Source organism: Populus euphratica, unplaced genomic scaffold (assembly GCF_000495115.2).
Source record: "Populus euphratica unplaced genomic scaffold, PopEup_1.0 scaffold3.1, whole genome shotgun sequence".
Taxonomy (NCBI): domain Eukaryota; kingdom Viridiplantae; phylum Streptophyta; class Magnoliopsida; order Malpighiales; family Salicaceae; genus Populus; species Populus euphratica.
The window spans coordinates 4679180-4694949 of record NW_011499847.1 but is presented as its reverse complement, the minus strand read 5'-3'; the positions used below and the strand labels follow the sequence as shown (position 1 = coordinate 4694949).

The window sequence follows — 15770 nt, the reverse complement described above, 5'->3', positions numbered from 1 at the left end:
GTAAAATTTGACAGGTTGAGGAAAGAGATGTACCAGAAAAACTATAGAGTTTTGTTTGCTGGAATTGAAACTTTTGCGAGATGCTGTCCGAGGGCTTCGATCTATTGCATGCCACAATGAACATATTTCCTTCCCTCGACACCCCTTCTCTCATTGCTCCATTTCCAAACACGGTCCACCCTTTGATGTCACGCCTAAATTCCGGATTAAGTAGAATGGCCAGGCACTTTAGGACAAACTTTTCAGTCGAAGGTGACCAACTTTTCTAATAACAAATAAACATAGGAAAATTTGGAAAATAATTTCCCAAAAATTGTTTTCCGCCTTAGTATTGTACATATACTCCACTAAAAGGCCTTAAGAAATACTAGGAACATTTTTTCTGTCGTAGTATTGTACATAATACACCACTAAAAGGCTGAAGATAAGTTGCAATTTCTGAAAGGGCGCAGATTGTTGTTCCAGTGACTTGTTTCTGTTAAGAAAAGCAACATTTACATAGATTTTTTTTTTTTTTGTGAGATGAGAATTTTAATCTTGCCTATGTTGTCGCAGAATAGTCATGGAAGAAAGCAGCACGAGTCGAAAGCCCTGCATCAGTTAAAAAGCGACTTGTTCGTTGTAGGGAAAAAATAGATTAACTACAAAAATACCCTTCACTTATAGGACAGTTATTAGTTTTACCCTTGAACAATTGCATCCTTCAATTTCACCCTTGACGTTTATGTTTTCAATTCTGCCCTTTTGTCCACTCTTCCTTCAAATCAATTGACATAGCATGCTCCATGCCCGCATCATAATTCTTGAATTTAAAAATAGGGAAATAACCTAAAATTCAATTGTTTTAATTTTGTAATATAGAATCTAAATGGGATTTATTTTTACAAAATTGTTCTCTTATGCTTTAATTAATAAATATTACTAATCTGAAGACCGGTGGTGTTTGCACACATGTGATTAACGGATTTTGTTAACATAATTGGATGGTAAGTGCTGGAAGGGTGGAGTTGACAACGTGAAGGGTAAAATTGATGGGTGGTAGTACCACGCTATTATTTATTTATTTTGTCGGTCTGATTTTGTTCTTTTATATGTTATTATTTATTTTATATTAGAGATTAATTTTTATATATAAGAATAAATAATTTTTATTTTTATGACCATGTTATATAAATATAATTTATTTAGATAAAACATAAAATAAAATTTACAGATAAACTAGAATAATCTCTTTGAAGCATTATAAAATTAAAAAATCAATTATAGTTTTTTTTAATAAACTAAAAAATTTAAAAAAATAAGAGAGAGAATTTTATTTAAAACTTAAAATTAAAAAAATTAAAGGATACTTTTTTTAAAAAAATAAACCTCCAAAAAAGAAAAGAAAAGAAAAAAACAAAACACTAATCAAATGAAGAACAGTTTAGGAGAAGAGCAACTGTCATTTCCCCGCCTCAATTAGTTTATGTTAATATTTTCTTCACGTTCAAAGTATGTTACTATGACTAAAATGGCAGAAGAGGAACCTGAAAGTAAAAAAATGCAGGAGAGCATTAACATGCAAGCTTCTGCAGATATCTTCATCTTCTCACAACATGTTGTGAAGAGGCCTTGCCTGAAATATTCAAGTCATGATTAAGATATGGATTCGATCCACATCGTAAAACGATCGACGAACATATATTCAAGTCATGAGAATGATCATGATTTCACAAGTGCGGCATACATACCTTTCAGCAAGAGATGCTAAACACTAGAAAGAAGAAGAAGGGGGGTGTGATAAACTCAATATATAGAGTTTTCCGAATAAACTAGAAAAAGGCATATTCATGAATCAGAGCATGATGTGAAGCAGGACAGGCAAGAAATATACAGATACTGATTAGATATTTAAGAGTAAATTAAACTCTCTCCTGCAGCTTCCAAATATGGAGTAAGGACATCAATTTGTTCCTTATGTTGAGAAAACAAATCAAGATATATATTTTGAATTGAAATCCATACAATACAATCACTACTTAGAAAGAAAATGAAGTACCACATCAATAGATTTAGATTTTGAATAATTGAAGATTGTGATTTGTTTTCATATTTTTTTTATTGCATTTTTATACATGTCTTTTAATCGGTTGATTATAGATATCATTAAATCACGTAGGGTTTTCATGGTAGCAATATATATATATATATTTAAATTTAGTCATCAAACTTTGTTTCTCTTCAATTGCATTATTTTGCGAAACAATTTATCAAAAACTTGTTTCTCTTCAATTGCATTATTTTGCGACCAAGTTCATGAACAATTTATCAAAAAATGTTAGGGATGGACACAATTGAAACAAACAGGACCAAAGTGTAAAATAAGAAAAAACAGGTGGCAATTTAAAGAATGGAAAGATAAGTTCACTCTTGTCTTTTTATTTTTGGACACAATTGAAACAAACAGGACCAAAGCGTAAAATAAGAAAAAACAAGTGGCAATTTAAAGATTAAATGAAAACTTTTTGGTCCCTTAATATTTCAAAAACGAGAATGATTAGACATTTAAGATTTGATGTTTAAAATTTAAACTCAGTTTAAGTTTCACAATTTATTTTTTCTAACATCATTAAAGTAAAATTACATTTATTAAGGTCATTTATCAAAGTTGAATTCATAAATACTAAAATTCAAGTCGAGTGATTAGTGGCTCAAATCTGGCCAACTAAGAGGTTTCTTTTTCCTAAAATTATTTAACGTGATTAGTGGCTCAAATCTGGCCAACTAAAAGGTTTCTTTTTTCTAAAATTATTTTACTTTCTCTTTCCTCTCTCATGATATAGGTTTTGAAAGGATAAAAAAGTTGGAGACTAAAATGAAAATTCCAAAGAAAAGGGACCAAACATTAAAAAACAAAAAATTGTGGGATTAAAGTGTAGTTTAATACACATACTGTACAATATACATGTGAAAAGGCTGTTAATTTTCGCAAATTTTAATTTTGTTCCTTCTTTTTTTAATTTTATTTTAACACATATCTTGAACAATATATATGTGAAAAGCCTGTTAATATTTATAAATTTTAATTTTGATCCTTTTTCTTTTAATTTTATTTTGTACTATAACTAAAAATTTTATTATGCAACAACAATCTTTGACATCTCAGGCACGTCTTAACATGCAATCCAAAGAGAATTAAGAAAAAAATAGAGGAAAGACAACACAACTCTTAAGGATAAAAAGTTTGATGCCAGTTCGAAACAATTCTAAAACTTCTTATTTAATCCCGGAACATTCTTCAACACCTAAGGCAAGTGTTAACATGCAATCCAATGATCATAAAAAAATATAGGACAACAACAACATAACTTTTAAAAACAAAATTAAAAGAAAGAAGTTTAATGATCAAATCATAACAAATGTAAAGTTTGCGCGACCTAGAAAGGAAATTTACTCAATGAATGGTGCTATAATTAGTGAAATACGAGAGGATAAACAGCGCTTACATGAAAGGAAATTAGCCCAATAAATATTGCTATGAATAGTGAAATGTCAGGGATGAGCAGTGCACGCAAAAGGAAACTGGTTTATTTTTGTTTATTTTTGTTAATATTAATGTCAATAATTTCTACTTTTTGGGTTTTTTAGTTGAGCAAAGTTCTTGGGCGTAGATGGACATCGAAAAAATTCAGAGACAAAAACAGGAATAGCTCTACCAAGTTTAAGGTAAAGGTGGTAGCTAGGTATCCAGATTCCGGAGCCAGTTACGGAATTGTCACAAATAAACAGAACTGTTTACCTAATTCAGAAGCTTAATGATCAAAGTTAATATTTGTCCTAAAATTACAGAAGGGCTATGTATTGGCTGTGTCAGGGAGAGAATTCATGCGTTGATATGAATGGAGGTAGTGCCTTTTGTCACCCCGTAACTCAAAGTAGTTGAGCAATTAGTCACAGGGTTTTTGATAGTGATGTTATAATCCCCATGAAACAGGGACATTTCAAAGTATCCTTCACCATCGGCTTTAGTTTCTGTAGGTTTAGTTCTCCACTCATCAATCAGTTTGTCCACAACATCCCCTGATGGGGTATTTTTGAAGTCCTTGTCTACTAAGGTTGTAGCATTGAAACCGGCAGTTGCTGGTCCAGCAAACATTATAATCCCCTTAACAGCATGATGACAATAACCTTCCCTTAGTATCTGCTCCAGGTACTCTGCCTGCCCACCAAAAACAGTTATTAGCAACTAATTTCCGTTGCATTTTTTAGACTAGTTGGAAACCTGGAATCAGTAACCAACCTTGATAGGATGTATTTGGGATTATTTTTTATATTCGTTTGAAAAGCAAGTGTAATACCTGATTTGGTTCTTTATAATACCTGATTTGGTTCTTTCACGACATCCACTTCAGTAAGCCATATAGGCAATCCTGTTGAACTTAGAATGTCCAAAACAGATCTCATGTAAGCAAGGTTTGGCTGGCCAACACCGAAATGACCTTCCAAACCAATGCCAGCCAAAATTCCTTGGTTTCCAGGATATGACACTATCGCGCCTAGTTTCTTCATGTAGCTGATTGGGTCCACATCTTCATCATTGCTATATTCAATGGTATTGAACTCGTTCAGGAACATTGTTGTCTTGGGATCGAGCTCGTAAGCTCGTTTGAAGTACCTGGAAGAAGCATTTTTGCCAAGTTTATCCTCAAAGAAGCTGAAATGCAGATTTTCATTTATTACATCCCAGGCAATTAATTGCCCTGCGTATCTTGAAACCACTGAATCCACTCTTTTTGCTGCAGCTTTCCTTAATTCATCTGAAGTAAGATTCTTAACCCACTCTGGCTGGTACTTTGGATCGTCCCATAAAATGTTGTGACCTCTTATAGAAATGCCATTTTTCTTGGCAAATTTTACCATGGTATCTGCAACAGTATAGTTTTCTTGTCCTTGTTTCGGCTCATTGCTGTACCACTTCATTTGATTGGTGAAAGTAGTATACTTGAATCTTGAGGCAAACCAGTTCTGGTAATCTGTGCTGTCAATAATATGGAAGTTCATGCCACATCCAAATGGAAACTCTGACCTGGTTTGCTTAATGGAAACAGTCGCACTGTCCACTGCAGTTCCGTTGCCATAAGTTACCTTGAATCTCACCTTGCTCTTGCGTTCCTGCAGGTTTAAATTTAACTCTGGATTCGATCACGATGTAGATTTTATTGAAATAATATGGATATGTTTTCTCCATGGAAAGTCATGTGATTTGTTTCATCCTGGTGGCTATAGATTCTCGCTTGTACGGTTTTGCTAATGGTTTCTCAAGATTGTTGAGGCTACGCCATAAACAAGCAATGCAATTAGATTTAAAGTACCTTATCAATCTTCTTGTCCTGTTGGGCTCTCCATTGCTCCAAGGTGAATGGTTGTAAGGATACACTGTCCACCCATATTTCAGTTGTTGTATTATTGCTCTACAATGAGGGGTAAATAAGCATATCATTGAATTCAATTAGAAAAAAGCAATGAATTAGATCTCGATGCCCTTGCACTGCTAGGAAACTAAATTCATGTACTCTACCTCAAATAGAATATCAGCATGGCTAGTAAAATTTGCAAATATACCACCTTTTAACAAAGACCAGCATCCATTCCTTGCCAGAACTCTACCACCAATTACAAGTTCAGTATGAGGAATTTTGAAAACAACAGCTACCCTTTCACTTCCTTTGTTGATTTGAATCCATGCTGAAATTTCAATCAAACTTTTCTTTTAAAAATTCTGAAATAGATAATTAGTAACCTTCTTGTGTTTGTTGTCTCTAATTTTTTGTATTGGTTGCCGGCGATAACCTTACTTCTTAGTTTTTCCTTCCGTAGGAAAATGTAACAAAAATAAAATTCAAAAAGAAAAACCCAAAAATCTTAAACTTGAGACAGATGGGAAAACTTGGAAAACATACCAGAGAAGCTGTAGATGAGACCTCCCCCTAATTGGACCTTTTGCGAGATACTATCTAGTGATTGCGTTCTGTTATACGCAACAATGAATCTGTTTCCATTCCTTGACATTTCTTCTTTCATTGCCCCTTGTCCGTATACAGCCCACCCCTCCATGCCATGAGTAAAATCTGGATTAGCGATTATCCCTCCTCCATCTTGAGCTGTCTTGGGCTCTACCAAACACTGGTTTGAAATTAGAAAAATATAGTTTAAATTACCATTGCAAGCCTCGGCCCCTTTTTTTTTTTTGTAGTCTAATATGCACAGAAGCCTAGATAGTGAAAAGATAGTCCTGGTTACCTTTGTTCTAGCATTATAAATAGAAGAGAAAGCATGACATATCCTATGCTCTGCATCAATCAGTGAAGAATATGGTGGTCAGAATTAATGAATTTATTATTTGATACCAAAAGCAACTTCAATATTGGTAAGCAAATATAGAGATATAAGCCTGAGTGAGTGAGAGGGTGAGAGACCTGAACCCAGAAAAATGCTAAAAAACACCAAGATCAAAGCTTCTGCAAGTATCTTCATTTTCCCAGAGACACGAGCCAAAAAGCTATCGCTGAAGCATATGTATGCTACACAGTGGGAAGAGATGTCAGTCCAAATCATTTGTTTTTCTATTTCTGGAGAACTTTAAAAAATGCAACTAAATGTACCATACCAAGATGCCCAGATATTTGCTAAAATAAAAACAGACAATGAATGGCTGTAAAAAGCACCGCAAGAACAATATGCTTAAGAACTGCTGCCAAGTCCATTCTCAAAGCAAGAGAGAAGGAAACAAGACAAGTATTCGCAAACCTGGGTTCTGGGACACTGTTGAATCACTGAAACTTCCCAGGCTGGCTCGTGAAACTTATCTGGAGTTTATTGGAAAGAAGGTTGCGCGCGTGGTACTAAGGACAAAAGCTAAAAAAATTAATTAAAGTAGCTAAAGATTTAAAAAACTGGAAAGGACGGATGCTCCCGGATATCGTAATCTCCAAAGTTTCCGTGTTTTAAAAATAATTTTTAAAAAATTTATTTTAATTTAATTATTTTAATATTTTCATTAAAAATAATTTTTAAAAAATTTATTTTATTTTAATTTAATTTAATTATTTTAATATTTTCGAATTATTTTTATCTGACTATATAAAAATTAATTTTAAAAAATAAAAAATATTATTTTAATATATTTTTAAATAAAAATAATTTTAAAAAATAACAATTACTACACCTCAAACATCTACAGAAGTTGTTCCTCCAATGTGAAATTGACTTTCATTTCCATGGCATGCACCGTAAAATATAGGGACTGATTTGATACTTTGTTTTTTTGAGTGTCCTACGTTTTCTCATTTCCTCTGAGTTAAACATTTTGTTAGCTTGGAGGATGAGAATAAATTGCTAGTAAAAATAATTTATAAGAAATTATTTTAATTTTATTCAAGAGTAATGAAAATATTTTTTTATTAGTGCAAAAAATAAATAATAATTTATAAAAAAATTTATGATGTTCAGAAAGCAACAAGTTTCACCCTATTAATTATGTTTTTAGATTTACTTTAAAATCAGAAAGATATAAGTAAAAAAGAGATATTATTAATAAATATATTCTTATATTTTCTTGTCTCTCATGAATTTTTATTTATTTATTTATTTTCTTAAAATAAATGTCATAAAATAACTAATAGGATAAGATTAGTTATTCATTGTATTCCATTATATTTGGAGTAATTCTACCATATTTATGTTCCTCTTGGTTGAACACTTTCAATATCTTGAAAAATAAAGCTATGTAAAAAATGGACTAAAGAGAGAAGAAATTAGCATTTATGAAAAAATTGCATAAAATATAGCTACTTTGAAAATTGCATCAAATATGATTATTGGGAATTATGAGATGAAGCAAGTCATTGCTCATGTAATGATTACTTAACATTCTTTTTTCTCTTGTTTTTTGTACTAATTCTAATAATTTAATTTATAAAAATAATTGATAAAAATAAATTTTAAAAAATATATAGTATAAGTGAGAATATATAAGTTAAAATTTATATAAACTGTAATTATTCATTCAATTTTATAATAAATTTCCTATTTAAATCAAAATTATTTCTAACTAAATATACTTATGAGTTTTTTTTCTAGCTATGAGTTAAAAAATAATCAAATCATTTTGTAAGAACCTTATAAATATAATCTTAATTTGTTCTCATACACAATTGATCTAAGAAAAATCCTCATATTTGAAAAAAAAAAAAAAAAACTTGGCTCTTGAAAGATTGAATCTTTTGCAAAATTAGTTCCTACTTGTTTAGTTTTATCAAGACCCTTTACTTTCTTGCTTCTGTTGATGCCATCTATAATTTCGTTTGTTCTTCTGTAATAATCTGAGACTAAAAAAAGTTAAAGCCTTTTTGCACGAGAATTATCAGGCAATATCATTAAGAGTTAACAAAGGTCTTAAGATTACACCGGAGAAACATATTAGGAATACATTATGATTGAAGTAGGATGATCATATTATTCAGGCATTGATACGAAGATGGACAGTGTCTCTTCTGACATCTTTTGTCATCTTATAACTGAAAGCAGTTAAGGAACTGCTAACTGGGTCCTTGACAGTTATGTTGTAATCTCCATGAAACAGCGGGATTTCAATGGTCCCTTTACCATCTGCTTTTATTTCTGTTTTCTGAAATTTCCACTCATCTATCAACTTATCCACAACATCTCCAGCTGGAGTATTTTTGAAGTCCTCGTCTGCTAGGACTGTACTGTTGAACCCAGCGTTTGCTGGACCAACGAACATTATAATCCCTTTAACAGCAGGATGAGAATAGCCTTCCCTTAGTACCTGCTCCAAGTACTCTGCCTGTCCAAATGAAATATTAGCATCTACCATTAGTTGTATATTTCATCAGTTGGCAACTGATTCATTAGTAACTATAAGTAATAGAACACTGTATAGGGAATTGTTTTGTTGTTTGCTTGAAAAAATGACAATACCTGATTCGGGTCTTTGCCGACGTCCACTTCTGTAAGCCATATAGGCAATCCTGTTGATCCTAGAATGTCCAAGCATGATCTCATGTAAGCAAGGTTAGGCTGGCCAGAACCAAAATGGCCCTGCAAACCAATGCCTGCGGGTATTCCTTGGTTTCCAGGATATGACAGAATTTCATCAAGTTTCGTCTTGTAGTTGAATGGATTTGCTGTTTCATCACCGCTATATTCAATTGTATTGTATTCGTTCAGGAACATTGTGGTGTCTGGATCGAGTTGGTATGCTCTTGCATAGTACTCGGCAGACGCGTTTTTGCCAAGTTTATCCTCAAAGAAGCTGAAGTGGAGATTTTCATTCATTACATCCCAAGCAATAAGTTGTCCTGCGTATCTCGAAACCACTGATTTTATTCTTTGGGCTGCAGCTTTTTGTAATTCTTCTGAAGTTAGATTCTTAACCCAATGTGGTTGGTACACAGGATTGTCCCAGAAAATGTTGTGGCCTCGGATAGAAATGCCATTTTGTTGGGCAAATCTTACCATGGCATCTGCAACAGTATAGTTTTCTTGACCTTGTATTTTTTCAGTACTGTACCATTTCATTTCATTGGTGAAAGTGGTATACTTGAATCTCAAAGCAAACCAGTTTTGGTAATCTGTGCTGTTGATAATGTGATAGTTCATACAGCATCCAAATGGAAAGTCTGACTTGGTTTGTTTTATTGAGAACCGTGCAGCTTCTATTGCAGTTCCGTTGCCATACCTTACCTCGAATCTCACCTTTCCTTTCCTTTCCTGCAGGTTGAGAATCAACATGGAATTTGCATATGATGATGAGATTTATCAAATTTATAACATGGATTTGTTTTCTCTTTGGTAAGATGCATGTGTTTTGTTCTTTTTTTCTCTCAAGATATATGGAAGTTCATCAATTTAAAACATGTAAGCTTGTTAAGGCAATGCTACACACAGACACAAACACGTTTCACGTTATACAATCATATTGATTACCTTGTCAGTGCTTTCATCTTGGTGGGATCTCCATTGTTCCATGGTGAAAGGTTGTAATGAGACATTGTCTACCCATATTTCTGCCTCTGTATTTTTGCTCTGCAATGGAGAGAAAAAAACCATAAATCTAAATATTCTATTTGAAAGATAATTGAATCCTATCCAAATGCTTCTGTACTATTAGGAAACTGGACTTCATGATACTTTAATGGTATTTACCTCAAATAGAATCTCAACACGACTTGAAGTATTTGCAAACACACCGCCTTTCAGCAAAGACCAGCATCCATTCGTAGCCAAAACTTCACCACCACGAACAAGTTCACCCCGAGACATTTTGAATACAACAGCTACATTTCCACGTCCTCCATTGATTTGAACCCAAGCTGAAATTTCAAATAAATTCAATGAAACTTTTCTGGAAAATAACGAAGGAAAGAAAAAAGATTGAAAACAAGTATATCCTTCTTATGCTAGTTCCCTTTGACTCGCTAGTGATATCTTTAGCTATTAGCTTTTCCCCTCTGGAGGAAAATGCAACTTAGAGAAAATTTTCTACTTTAAATAAACTGGAAAGGACGTACCAGAGAAGCTGTAGAGCTTTCCTTTCTCTAACTGAACCATCTGGGAAATGCTGTCTAGTGGCTGACTTCTGCTTTGTGCAACAATATATCTGTTTCCATTCTTTGATATTCCTTCTTTTATTGCTCCTTGACCAAACACAGTCCACCCTTGTACGCCATGAGTAAAATCTGGATTAGCTATGATCCCTCCTTCATACTGAGCTCTGTGGGGCTCTATCAAGCACTGCTCGGAAAAGTTTAGAAAAATAGTTGTAACAGTTTTCTCAGTGCTAATTTGGAAGGAAGTCTGGGTGGTGAAAAGTGTTTATCCGTACCTCTGTTGTAGCAGAATAATCATAGGAGAAAGCATGAATCCTGCACGCTGCATCGGTAAACGACAGATGTAAAGGTGAGAATCCTTTGAAGACCATAACTTACAATAGTAAGCAAATACACAGGCATAAACGCTCTTAATGTTTTACTGTTCCCTGTGATTCCTATTTAATTTACTTTTTTTGAATGACATTCATTCCCTTAGCAGTCGTGTGTGTGTTTGATAGAGAGAGAGACCTGAAGGCAGGGAAATGCTTAGGAGCACCAATACCCAGCATCCTGCTAGTATCTTCATCATTTCAAAGCACAAGCAAACAAGCTTCCCTGAAATATAGGCCACACACCCTGAAGAGAAACATCAGTCCAAAATCATTATCATTTTCTTTTCTAAAATAAAATATATAGCTTATAAAACACCCAGAGCCAAAGACACATGAGCGTGAAATATTAAAATTAAATCCCACTTCCTCTTTTAAAGAACATCATTAGATGCATGTCAAGTTGCCAACCTCGGACAGTGTTAATCACTGAAACTCACTTCAGCTTGAGGTTTGCCCGTGAAATTTATTTGGAATTATATATAGCGACGTTACAGGTGTTGTACTAACTATAAAGAGAAAAACGTTGCTGGTGGAAACTCAGTTCATTTTTTTCATGACCCAAATCCCGAGTTCGTGACTGGCAATATAAAAATAATATCAAAAAGATATTTCATTTATGTTAAGTCTTAAAATAAATATATTAAAATAATAAGTTATTTAAAAATACACAGCATTTCATAATTTTTAAAAAATATTATATTATTCAAAATTAATAAACCTAAAAGATAGTTCAAAACTCTTCATCAGTAAATAAAACAAAAATAATAGTTCATAATACTCATTACATTATCAAAATCCAAATTTAATTAAAATAGGGTAATAGTGAAGCGCCTAAGATATCGAATCAAAACTAAAAGGAAAATCCTGCAAAACAAGCAAGGCATACCAACCAAAAATAAAGCAAAAACACTCAACAAAATCCAACTGCTATTAAAAACTAAGAACCTGAAATAATATTAAGAATGATGGGTGAGTTCAACTAACTCAATGAGGGAATAATATTTAATATATATTTTATATATTTTAGATATTAATAGTTTGCAAGACAATTTATCTTGATACACACACACACACATATACATACTAAACATATTATAATAACATAGTGGAATACATGTCAGAGATCAAATGACACTCGACAGTGACCAGATGACACCCGAAGGTGACTATTGTGGGATGATCAATTGCCACAAGCTGATGCCTCTCTCACCAGCTAGGTAAACAGAATACTATGTGCACATAGGCTAGCTACTCTCTATTAGCATGGAGTTACTGACAAATCTTATATCAAAGCATAATAGATATTTACAGAATCTTCAAAGAAATGTATATTATATCAAATAGAATTTAACTCGACAGAATGCGAGTATAAATTCAAGAATAGATGAGTACTTAGAAAATAAAACAAATATATAAATCTTCAAGAGATTAACTAATCGTACTTATCATATAATCAACATACATATTTATTTATATTATATACATATTAAAGATTATCACACTCATCCGGAAGAATATAGATTAAAAGAAATGTCAAATGAAATACCTGAAAAATCTATTAAGGATCGTTAGAAGAACCTACAATAAATATATAAAATATACTCAAAAGCAACTCAAAACAATACAAATAAAAGATTCCAATGCATAAAATAAAACAAGGTTTAATCTCCTAGGTTTAGGGATTAAAACGACAATTGTCCAAAACAGAGACCAAAATGTAATTTTACCAAAACTAGACCAAATTATAAATACATAACCATACTGAAATTTCACCCATAAACCATACTCAATTCTGTCTAGAATGAACCAGGGACTGAACTATGATTTTTATAAAGTTTAGGGACTAAAATGTAAATTCCTAAAATTGAGGGACCAAATTAAAAATATTCTAAATCAATTATCAAACTGAAATTCATCATCCTTAACCTCATAATAACACTATTCAAAATCTCAAAATACATTGAGGGCATAAATTGTAATTTTTCCAAAGTTTAGGGACTAAACTAAAATTTTCATAAAATAAGGACCAAAATAAAATTTGATCATCTTCAACCTCAAGACCATTCTGTCCAGATTTTCCAGCAAAGTTAAAATGAATTTCTTAACCCATAAAAAATTATTTAAACAAATCAACTCACAAATCCTTATTTCTTACAACATATTAATTAATCACCTACCATTAAACTCTTAATCATAAATCAATCTTAACAACATAAACTTCTAATTCTTATAAATCATAATCTCATCTTTAATTATTCCATAAACAAACTATAATCAAAAGTAATATGAAAGAGAACCACTTATTTGTTACTTTCACCTTTCTTGAACCAAAAACTCAAAATCAAAAACTAAAATATTTGGTTTGAGAAGAGGAGGGTCATGGTGGCTATAAGAATTAGAAGAGAAAAAATAAATTCTATTGCAACTCTTTCTTAAATATATAGGTTAACTTAAGTTAGGTTTCGGCTGACTTGAACTTAAGTTTGAGCTAAAACTTTGAGTCTACAATTTTATTCACTATCCATGAAACTGAATATAAGGGTATTTATTTATAATCACCCAAATACATTTTAATACACTATCCATAAAAATAGATGTTATCATTTTAATTTTTTAATTAATAGAATGATTAATAATTAAAAAAATTAATAAGGAGAATATTAATTATAATTAGAAAAAATAAATAAAAAAACACTAAAGGATATCAAACTTGGCTGATACCTCGAAAAGCCAAATATACTTGGGCTTGAAAACTTATATATACATATTTAGTTAATTTTTTTCTTTTTATTTTTTTGCATGTCACTAGTCATTTTTTTTAAAAAAAAAGTATAGATCATATGTTGTTTTAAAACCCATTTTTAGATGTAAAAAAACCTATTTTGCAACTTGTTATATTTAAAAGTACCTTAAAAATTCTTTAAAAATCATGATAACTCTATCTTCAACTTTCAAAACACCCTAAAAACCTCTAAAAAAATGAAAATCAACCCCATAGAAAAAATAAAAGAATCTCAATCACTTTTTTAGCATGTTTATAAAGAAACATCACCATCATTAATTTTTTCTCAAGAAAATAAACCCATTAATATCAAGAAGGATATTTTTCATGGTGAAGTGTGGTCAAGTGACCCTCTTTCTCTTTTTTTAAATTCAAGATTGATATGTAAAATAAAATAAAATTTTAAATTGAAATGCATGATTGAGAAAATAAAAGCACTGAAAAAAAAACCCCGTATTTTAATTGGCAAAGAGAGATTTAAGGTATAGTACTCTTATTTCAAGACAAAATGATGAGTCGTAGAATGTTTTTTCCCCCTTTTCCTTTCCTTAGTAGATTGGAGTTTCCATGTCATTCCTTTAGTAAAATATGTTGCTATCCTACATGGACTGAATTTTGCCTTCAAATGTGCAGTATTGGCAATGATATCCATGAAAGGTACTCTTTTCGATTCCAAGAAAATCCATCATGAACCATGGCCAAGTACACACACACATCCGAATTGCTTATGGTGGATGAAACCTATACCAATGAGAAAGGAGGATCTCGACTCGCCTGGAATCAGCAAACGGGAATATGGTACTTTGATCTGGTGATGGAACAACATTAACACTCAGCAACCAAACATGTTGAGCAATTGACGATTTAAACATCGTATCGGAAATTCCAATAAATTAGCAATACAAACCATTGTTCCACCAACCGTATTTTGTTGGTAAGTGAACAATGTTTTCACCAAGTCTTTTAGGTTTTTGTTAAAGTAAGGAAACTAAAATATTAAATTAAATTCCACACTTCCTTTTCAAACAACCAGCCTTGGCTAAAATGAAATCCCACCATCATTATGATTTTTTATTATATAAAAAAAAAAGATGGAGTTTTTCTTGTTGGTTCTCCTGTTTTCAGTGTTCTATAATAATAATAATGAATTCAAGGAGCTCAAGTTCTAAAAAAATAAATGCTGATGGCATCAAAGATCTGAAAGTTCTAGGGGGAAGCAGTTCCTCTGGAATTTACTCTTGACCATGGGATTCATAATGATTTGTGCGAATGGCTTTCCATCTCGATGGCCATATAGAGCATGGCTAGAGAAATAATGGGGCTTGGTTCGGAGTTCACTTCTTTTTTTCACAAAAATAGTTTGTGAACTCATTTACTTTTGGCATACAGGAATGGTTCCTTGGTCATTTAAACTATCCTGGAAAGGCCGTATTTTCATATAAGATCAAGAAAGTTCTCTGAAACTTACCAGAAACACAGATCAGTCACCACTTATCCATGTGGGACAAGGAAACTTGTTTCTTTCTTACAAAAATAGCTTGTAAACTCACACACATTGCCATAAAGGCACAGTTTTGGTAAATTAGACAACCTGTAAGAGGCAAGCTCGCTTGATCAGGTCCAAATGGCCAAGCAAAATCTTCTTCTTTTTTGGCTTCTTTTGTGATCATTTATTCTTCCCTCCCTTTGATTGTTAGGTAGACAAGCCAGTAAATGTACTAATAAGTTGTGTCTTCAATGAAATTCATAAGTATATATGTAATGTAAGTATGATGTGTGAATGTGGATCTATATATGAAAGCATGTCATGGTAATATTTTATACTTTTCTCTCTTTTTTATGTGTTCTTCCATGTGAGCATGCTGTATGTAGAACCCACCCGAATGCAAGGTTTTAATCCAAACCCCTTCCTATAGGAACTAGGGTATTTGATAACAGTCTGCTAGATTTTATCTCTGCAACTTATCTTTGGATTTACTAAGTTCACAAAGTCTTATATATAAT

General features: G+C 32.2%; 2 protein-coding genes across 4 annotated transcripts; both read right to left on the bottom strand.

The window, feature by feature from the left end:
- Positions 1 to 3678: 3678 nt before the first annotated feature.
- Positions 3679 to 6888, bottom strand: LOC105109118 (uncharacterized). Of its 2 annotated transcripts, none has more exons than XM_011003721.1 (8): positions 6787 to 6888; positions 6456 to 6556; positions 6280 to 6329; positions 5940 to 6162; positions 5558 to 5724; positions 5352 to 5450; positions 4360 to 5151; positions 3679 to 4198 (listed from the first exon to the last, which is right to left on the bottom strand). In XM_011003721.1, exons 2-8 carry the CDS (start codon positions 6511 to 6513, stop codon positions 3863 to 3865), a joined length of 1725 nt encoding a protein of 574 aa, XP_011002023.1. In that variant the 5' UTR covers positions 6514 to 6556; positions 6787 to 6888; the 3' UTR covers positions 3679 to 3862. The 2 variants fall into 2 exon arrangements, with proteins under 2 accessions (XP_011002023.1, XP_011002028.1); XM_011003726.1 differs by having other exon boundaries at positions 6456 to 6521; positions 6569 to 6886.
- Positions 6889 to 8488: 1600 nt separating this feature from the next.
- Positions 8489 to 11319, bottom strand: LOC105109135 (uncharacterized). 2 transcript variants are annotated; one of them, XM_011003734.1, is made up of 7 exons: positions 11121 to 11319; positions 10886 to 10932; positions 10572 to 10794; positions 10207 to 10373; positions 9988 to 10086; positions 8980 to 9771; positions 8489 to 8845 (listed from the first exon to the last, which is right to left on the bottom strand). In XM_011003734.1, exons 1-7 carry the CDS (start codon positions 11179 to 11181, stop codon positions 8498 to 8500), a joined length of 1737 nt encoding a protein of 578 aa, XP_011002036.1. In that variant the 5' UTR covers positions 11182 to 11319; the 3' UTR covers positions 8489 to 8497. The 2 variants fall into 2 exon arrangements, with proteins under 2 accessions (XP_011002036.1, XP_011002043.1); XM_011003741.1 differs by having other exon boundaries at positions 11061 to 11150.
- Positions 11320 to 15770: the final 4451 nt, after the last annotated feature.